At 36.6% G+C, this 9,188-nt stretch overlaps 1 protein-coding gene across 1 annotated transcript; it reads right to left on the bottom strand.

The window, feature by feature from the left end:
- Positions 1-8,068: 8,068 nt before the first annotated feature.
- On the bottom strand, positions 8,069-8,603 carry LOC130721135 (uncharacterized protein At4g04775-like). Its single transcript, XM_057571877.1, has 2 exons — positions 8,430-8,603; positions 8,069-8,338 (listed from the first exon to the last, which is right to left on the bottom strand). Exons 1-2 carry the CDS (start codon positions 8,601-8,603, stop codon positions 8,069-8,071), a joined length of 444 nt encoding a protein of 147 aa, XP_057427860.1.
- Between the last annotated feature and the right edge of the window lie 585 nt (positions 8,604-9,188).

The raw sequence follows: 9,188 nt of genomic DNA, 5'->3' as shown, positions 1-9,188 counted from the left end.
AATTTCTACAAACTATACCAAAATCTGGTTTAAAAAAATACGAAAGCGAAAGGAGAACAATAGAAAAAACATTACATCAGAATTAAAACATTACGTCTTCAATAATAATTCGTTAAAGGGTCCCTTGCATATGCAAAATTTTTGTAAACTTTTGGATCGAAACACACAAAATATGTGAAATTTAAGAATCCAGGATTAAATTACGAACAAAGGATAAACTGAAATGACACAAACCATCAATCACAACATGATAAACTCTACTTCACGTAACATCATCTTATGACATACCTCTGTCCTGATCGCGACATGTGGCAGAGGTAGAAATAGCAGATATCAAATCTCTACGTGTCCATGGTAGCTTTGTGGACCCTCAGCACCAAATCAACTCCCTTTTCTTAGAATTAGCATTAAATTAATAAGGCTTAATACATCAGAAGGCCCCTGTAATTGTAAAGGGAATCAAATTCAGGGCCTAAAAAATTTTTGCATCAAATTGGGTCCCTAGAAATTTTTTTTAATTCAATTAAGGCCAAAGTGTGCCAGCAGACTATTTTATCCCAATCATCAATTCCACGTGGCTTTTATTATTATTTTTTAATTACAAAAATAATAAAAAATTATTTTTATTTCCAGCTCAATTAAATAATCAAAAAAAAATTAAAAACTTAATAAATCAATCCAGCCCTAATTAACTCATCTAACCCCAAAATTTATTTTCCACCCACATCTTCATCTTCATTCTGTTCATCTTCCACTTCCTCTTCTTCCATCAAACCCAGCAATCCAGAACCACCACCACCTCCTCTTCTCTCTTCCATCAATCCCTAATTTAAAATAAAAACTTAATACAAACCTTAAACTAATCACTAATACTCTCTAATCTTAACCTAATAATCCCAGAATCAGGATCTCCAACCCTAAACTAATCCAATAATATAATTCTGACTGATATTCTCATCTTCTTTCATCCATCGTTTTTTTTTCTCATCTCCTCCTCCTCCTTCTTTTTCTCATCTTTTCCTCCTCAACCTTCTTCTTCTTAACCCAAACCCAGAAATCTTAACCCAATAATCCCATAATCAGGATCTCCAACCCAAAACCCAAACTAAGAAATCTCAATACAGAAACCTCAAACTCAAGTTAGAATCAAGCTTCTCTCAGGCTCCTTTCTTTGTTCTGATCTCGGATTCAAAGAGAGGAGAGGAAGATCTTCAAGAAAGTACCTTCCTTTATGAAAAAGGAGGTCGCCGGAGATGACGACCGGAGACGGCGGTCAGTGGCGGAGTAGCGGCGGCGACAGCAAGGGCCACTGGATCTCCTTCTCCTTGCGACGGCGATCATCAAGGTGGTGATTGAGTGTTCCTGGATGTTGGTGATGTTGGGGATGAAGATTTTGAAGAGAAAATTTTAGGTTCTAAACCTAGGTTTTGGAAATTAAAAATGGTGGTTCTGGTGGAAATTTTTTAATTTTAGGGTTCTGGTTCGTCGTGATCTTTGATTTGTTGGTAAATTTGTATATGTTTCAATGTGTGAAGAAGGTTATGGTGATGAAGATGATGGGGTTTGGTAGGATTGGAAGCAAATAAGAGTTGATTACTCAGATTTGAGTGGTGAAGGTCTGCTCTTCAACGGTGGTGAGGGCAATTTTGTGCAGTTTTCTTCCCCTGCTTTTCCCCTGTTTTCTTTTTCATGTAATGAAACAAAATTGCACAAGGTCAATTCAATTTGGGGAAAGATTTGGGTTTGGTAATAATTAGATTATGTTTAGATTATATTATTAGATTAGGTTTTTATTAAGATTTTTAATTTTTTTTTCTGATTATTTTGATGACTTGGTATTAAAAATTATTTTTTTAATATTTTTTAATTAAAAAAAAATTATAAAAGCCAGGTGTCACTGATGACTAGGACAAAATTGAGATTTGGCCTTAATTGAATTAAAAAAAATTTCTTAGGGACCCAATTTGATGCGAAAATTTTTCAGGCCCTGGAACTGATTCCCTTTACAATTACAGGGGCCTTCTGATGTATTAAGCCAATTAATAATAAGATAAATTAAGATAAAATCAAGAAATAAACAACCTAAATCCTAATCAAATCTAAACTTTAAAAAGGTACTAAATAAAGATAGATAAAAACTATCAAAATCTAGCAAATCACAATAAAAACTCATAAAATCCTGAATTAAATAAAAATATGAAAATTCAAAAAAATACCATAAAAATTCATTTATACTCTAAAAATAACTCAAAAATAAAATAAAATATTTCACGAAATTAAAATTAAATAAATAATAAATAAAGATAGATAAAAACTACCAAAATCTAGCAAATCACAATAAAAACTCATAAAATCCTGCATTAATTAAAAATCCGAAAATTCAATAAAAATTAATTATTATGCTCTATAAATAAATGTAAAATAAAATAAAATATTTCCCGGAAGTAAAATTAAATAAATAATAAGATAAAATTAAGAAATAAACAACCTAAATCCTCATCAAATCTAAAATTTAAAAAGGTACTAAATAAAGATAGATAAAAACTACCAATTCTAGCAAATCACAATAAAAACTCACAAAATCCTGAATTAATTAAAAAACCAAAAATTCAAGAAAAATTAATTAATATAACTAAAAATAAATCTAAAATAAAATAAAATATTTTATGGAATTAAAATTTAATAAATAATAAGATAAATTAAGAAATAAACAACCTAAATCCCAATCAAATCTAATATTAAAAAAGGTACTAAATAAAGATAGATAAAAACTAACAAAATCTAGCAAATCACAATAAAAACTCATAAAATCCCGAATTAATAAAAAATTCGAAAATTCAATAAAAATTAATTAATATATTCTAAAAATAAATTAAAAGACCAAATCTTATCTTTTAAAATAATATCAATCAATTATTTTAGAATATATAAAATTAAAAGATATATCAATTGAAAATTATATCTTTTAAAATAATATCAATCAATTAGTTTAGAATATATAAATTAAAACATATATCAATTGAAAATTCTACCCTCTAATAAATTGACACGTGGAATAATTTTTATGAGAATTACTCTGGTGCTGACACGTCACTAAGAATTAATCTGGTGCTGACACGTCACTACTCACTATGGAAGTTCTTCTTTTCTAATATATATATATTAATATTAACTAGTGTTTTTTACCCGCGCGTTGCACGGGAAATATGTCTATTGTATTTGATACATTAATTAATACTTTGATTATTAAAAATAGGGTTAACTGTTATATTAGTCCCTGTCTTTGTCTCGCCGTCTGAGGTAGGTCCCTCCCCGGAAAAAAATTTGTCTGAAGTCCTCTTGTTTGAAAAGTGGTTGGAGCAGGCCCTCGCCGGAGGGCGGAGCTCCGGCGAGTGCATGTGTGGCTTGGTGACTAGGATTAATGAACCCACGTGGCATTAAAAAATAAATAAAAAATAAAAATCAAATTACAACTCAGAATTTTAAACCTAATTAACCTATTTCTAATTAACCCTAACTTAATTAACCAAAAACTAATTTCCCCCCCCAAACTTAACCCAATTCACACCAAATCAACCCTACCCCCAAATCAACCCAATCCCAATCTGAAGTAGCAGGGTTCTTCCCCTACCATCGTCTACCATCGAATTCTCCGTCATCGTTCGTGTTCTCGCCGGTTCTCTTGCTCAGGCTCGCCGCTCATTGTGCTTCTTCAAAGTAAGTTTCGTTCTTCCTCTCCTCTTCAATAATGACATGTGGTTTTGGGTTTGGGGTTTTTGGTTCGTTGTTTTGGGTTTATGGTTTTCCTGGGTTCTTCGATAATGGCATATGGTCCTATATTAGCATGCTTAGGGTTTTCGTCTACAATGACTTAGGGTGCAGGGATGGGTATGAGGGTTGCTATATTAGCATGCTTCACTGTGGTTGATAAATTTGTGATTTCTCAGGATGGTTTTTACACTGGTTGTGTGACATGGTGGTTGGTTTGGAAGTAGTCCTTACTGGCATTACTTCGGTGGTGCCAAAAGTGAGTTCCATGATCTTGATGAGTCTAAATGGTCCTACTCTAAGACTGTGGAAATTGTCAAAGGTCTTGGCTACAAAGAGTTTGATTTACTGTGGCTTCCTGATGAGGATGTTGACTGGCATGTTTTCAGGAATTACACAACAGATATGGATGCCAAGGAATTTTCTAAATATGCAGTTGGAAATGACCATGAAGGTGTTATATTTGTGGACAATCTATCCAAAGACCCTCCCACTCTACCTACTACATTAAAGGAAAAGAAGAAAGATGCCAACAAGAATGTTAAGGTACAAAAACTAAGGGTGAGAAAGTCAGGTAGGTTGCAAGCAATGGTGAGACAAGGAACAAATAAGGGACCTCCTGAAGTTGTAGAGTTATCTGATGATGAGCAATTTCCTAATGAAGTTGCAATGCTACAAAATGAAACTGTTCTCCCTGAACCTGTTCTCCTTGAAGCTGTGATTCCTGAACCCGTTATCCCTAATGTTGTGGACCCTGAAGTTGCAGTTCCTGAAGTAGTAGATGGGGTAGATGGTGATAAAGCTGGTGAGGATAACCAGGAAGAAGAAAATGATGATTCTGATGTTTCTGAAGTTGATAGGGTCGATGATAGTGAAGAAGAAAGGGATTTAGCAAAAGGGGAGGAAGTTACAAACCCAGGATTTGCTCAGGCTGAGTCCCTATTGAATGAGCACATTACTCAAATGCTTCAACAAACTGCAGCAGATAATGATGATGGGGAAAAGAGAGATGAGACAGATTTATGTGGAGGCTATGAGAGTGAGGACCTTGAAAGTGTCCCCACTGATAGTGAGCAGGAAGGGATTCCTAGGAGAAGGTTTGAAAGATTCAATGAGGATGACATGGGCCCAGATTTCAAATTCACATTGGGTATGGAGTTTATATCACTTACACAGTTCAAGGAAGCCCTCACTGACTACTGTATGAAAAATAACAGGGAATATAAATTCAAGAAGAATGACAGTAAGAGATGCAGGGTTGTATGCTTGAGTGATGGCTGTCCATTTGTGATCTTATGTAGCAAAGTTGGAAACAAACAGACTTATAGAATCAAAACTCTTAAGGGAGAGCACACATGTGCAAGGGTTTTTGATAATAAGTCTGCCAATGTTAGATGGGTGAAGAAAAATTTGTTGAAGAAAATCAGGACTGTAAACAAAATTAGCACCAATGAGATTGCTGATGATTTCAGGGTAAATCTGGGAATTGGAATTACCAGATACAGAGCTTGGAAAGGTAAGAAGTTGGCAACTGAGGAGGTTGATGGAGCTGCTGAAATGCAATATACTTTGCTTTGGAGATTCAGCAATGAGTTGAGAAGGAGGGATGCAGGTAACACATGCAAAATCAACTTTGTGACACCAAGAGCTAACTTGCATCCTAGGTTCCTCAGATTTTATATGTGCTTAGAAGGGTGTAAGAGAGGGTTTCTGGGGGGATGTAGGCCATTTATTGGCTTGGATGGATGTCATCTGAAAACAAAACATGGAGGGATCCTTTTGTCAGCTGTAGCTCGTGATCCAAATGAGGAATACTTCCCCCTTGCCTTTGCTGTGGTTGAATCAGAGAACAAGGACAGTTGGAGGTGGTTTATGGAGCTGTTGATGGATGACATTGACCCTACAAGGTCAAGTAGATGGTGCTTTATCTCAGACCAACAAAAGGTAAATATATATATATTCTTTCACTTACAAATATTACAATGTCATGGTGATAATCTAATTGTCTGGCTTGTGTTATGTTATCATCACAGGGTTTGATGGAAGTCTTCAAAGAAGAGTTGCTCCAAGGTTGTGATCATAGGTTGTGTGTGAGACACCTGTATGCAAATTTGAAGACAAAGTTTGGTGGTGGAGTTCTTTTAAGGAACCTGATGATGGCAGCCGCAAAAGCTACATATGAAGAAGAATGGAGGGAGAAAATGCAGCTCATTAAGGAAAAGAATCTGCTTGCCTTTGAATGGTTGATGGAGAAACCAACATCTTCTTGGTGCAGGCATGCATTTAGCATTTGGCCCAAGTGTGATGTCATCATGAACAACCTCTCGGAGTCCTTCAATGCTGCAATTATTTTGGCCAGAGACAAACCTATTCTCACTATGATGGAGTGGATTAGGACCTATGTCATGGGGAGGTTTCCAAAGATGATGGAGAAGCTTAACAACTGGACAGGTCAGATTATGCCAAAGCCACTTAAAAGAATAGGATTTGAGGTGGGAAAGAGCAAGAACTGGATTCCTAGGCAAGTGGGAAATGAGAAGTTTGAAGTTCGTCATGCTCACACTTTGCAGAGGCATGTTGTAAGCTTGAGGGACAGGAAATGCAGCTGCAAATTCTGGGAGATCAATGGCTTTCCTTGCAGGCATGCAGTGTGTGGAATTAACTTCAAGGGTTATGATCCAAAGAGCTATGTTGATGATTGTTACAAAAGAGGTGCTTTCAGGGCTACTTATGAACATGAAATCACTCCACTTCCTGGCCCTGACCAGTGGATTGTGACACCAAATGACCCTGAGTGCATTCTGCCACCACTGTTTAAGAGAGGTGCAGGGAGGCCCAAAAAATTGAGAAGGAGGGACCCATATGATGACCCTAATCCAAACAAGTTGAAGAGAGGAGGTGCTTTTGTGAGGTGTAGCAGGTGCAACCAGTATGGACACAATAAGAAAGGCTGCAAAAACCCAATTGAAGAAGAGATAGAGATAGATGCAGCAGAGCTTGATGCCCAGATGGATGCAGTACTGGAGAAATTGTTGGAGACTGAATCACAACAGGCCACTGTAGCTCCAGCTCCAGGTGATGAAACACACCAACCAACAACTGGTCAGAATAAGAAAGAGGTATTAACACTAAACTCTACTAAATTTTGTTTGTTCATAATTTTGTATTTCTTGAATGTAATGCAACTTGTGTATTGAAACAGAAAAAAGGTAATAAGAGGTGCAGTGTGTGCAAGCAATATGGTCACTATAAGACAAGTTGTAAGAAATACCCAAAGAAAACCCCCAATGAACCAATTTCTCTACCTGGGATTGTGATAAGGGAACCAACTTCTGCTACTGTCCAAGTCCCTCACAATAATGGAAAACAGGTATTTCCTAAACCCATAATCAACCAATAAGCTTTAATTTCACTTTGTGAACACAAATTATAGCAAACTTTTCCTTATGATTTTTTCAGAAAGAAAAGGTACCTGAAATTCCTAGATCTTTTGATGATGGCTGCATTAAAAGCAAATATATAGCTGCACTAATTCATGACAATGGAGGGGCGACTACTTCATGTTCTATGGTTGAAAATCCTGAACCTGGCAGCTCAGATCCAGCAGGTTCTGTAGCAGATGCAGGACATCAAATGAAAATAATAGAAGAAGAAGGTGGAGGAAATGTTCCAACACAGTGCAGTGTTGTGATGGACAACACCCTTGGAGGTTCAACTTGACTGTGATTTGGATGAGGGACAACTTTAATGGAGTGGGAATCTTTTTTTGTCAAAAGCAGCAGATGCACCACATGGCCACTAGGGTCAATTTTTTTGTAATATTTAGGGAGTGGGGATTTGTGGACCACAAAACTATAGCCACTTGCTTTTGTTAGTTATTAAAACAGGCTTTTATGTTGTTTATGTTGTTTTGTTTGCTGTGACTATATGGTCCAAACAACAAGTTCATGTTTAAGTCCTCCTTATGTATTGATGTTGCACTTCAAATTCAAGGTTAAAGTCCTTCTCTTGTTTCTGTTTAAAGTTTTGCATCTTTACTTACATGTTTGACTTCATGTTTAAGTCCTTATACTATCATTTTTCTTTCAATGTTAACTGTGTATGGTAAAGGAAGTAGGAATGAGACATAAATGAGAGACAACAACTTTTCTTTCATTTCATTAAGTTGAATTCATGCTACACAACAAGTATTTCATCCCACAAACAACCACATACATCCCCTAGAACAAACAACCAAATTCATTCCCTAACACAAACCAACCACCCTAAAACAGAATTAACTTGAAACCCTTGAAACCCTTCAACCCTTCAAACTCTTGCCATACAAAAACACCAGAACTGTGACTATCCAAGAAATCAGAGCAATCAACCGTGCAACATTCTTGTGAAATGTCTCAATTTCAACCTTCTTCTTTAACTTCTTCATCTTCTTCTTCAAATCAGGTCCAGGAAGCACAGAGTTAGATGAATTGTCAATCTCAGAAATGTCAGTATCAGCCTCTACATGCCTGGGTTGTATTTCATCAACAGGATCATCAATCCAAAAAAAGAAATTACATGTGCCTGGTAACTGAAAGTGTAGAAAAATTGAAGGGTTATCCAAAATTGAAATCCAAATAGAACGGTTACCCAAGATTGAAATCAAAGTATACAACACTTACATGCCAATTTCTGCATCTCAAAAACCTCCTTTCTGAGTTCACTCGAGTACCAGCAGTGTAAATAATGAGAGGAAGACCACAAGGACAGTTAGCCCTTGCACCTGCAGATCGTGGCCTCTGCCTGGAACGAGAGGAGGAAGCAGTGGAACCCTTGAAACCAGAAGAATTATCCATGTAAGATCCAGAAGAAGTCGCACCAAATAGGAGAGGAAAAGGAGAAAACGACAAGACCCAGAAGAAGCCGCACCAAAGCCGACCCAGAAGAACAAGATAGAGAGGAAGGAGAACACGATAAGAGGAAGACGATGAAGAAGAACAGGAGACGGCAGAGGAAGAACACGATAAGGCTTACGATGAAGGAGAACCCTGCTACTTCAGATTGGGATTGGGTTGATTTGGGGGTAGGGTTGATTTGGTGTGAATTGGGTTAAGTTTGGGGGGGAAATTAGTTTTTGGTTAATTAAGTTAGGGTTAATTAGAAATAGGTTAATTAGGTTTAAAATTCTGAGTTGTAATTTGATTTTTATTTTTTATTTATTTTTTAATGCCACGTGGGTTCATTAATCCTAGTCACCAAGCCACACATGCACTCGCCGGAGCTCCGCCCTCCGGCGAGGGCCTGCTCCAACCACTTTTCAAACAAGAGGACTTCAGACAAATTTTTTTCCGGGGAGGGACCTACCTCAGACGGCGAGACAAAGACAGGGGTTAATATAACAGTTAACCCTTAAAAATATATTAAACAACGAATGAAATAGA

This window comes from Lotus japonicus, chromosome 1, assembly GCF_012489685.1.
Source record: "Lotus japonicus ecotype B-129 chromosome 1, LjGifu_v1.2".
Taxonomy (NCBI): domain Eukaryota; kingdom Viridiplantae; phylum Streptophyta; class Magnoliopsida; order Fabales; family Fabaceae; genus Lotus; species Lotus japonicus.
This window is presented reverse-complemented; position numbering and strand designations above follow the sequence as displayed.

Coding starts and splice junctions, on each gene's coding strand:
- LOC130721135 (XM_057571877.1), bottom strand. CDS start 8,603: ATGGATAATTCTTCTGGTTTCAAGGGTTCCACTGCTTCCTCCTCTCGT. Junction 8,339..8,429: donor TGAGATGCAGAAATTGGCAT/GTAAGTGTTGTA, acceptor CTACACTTTCAG/TTACCAGGCACATGTAATTT.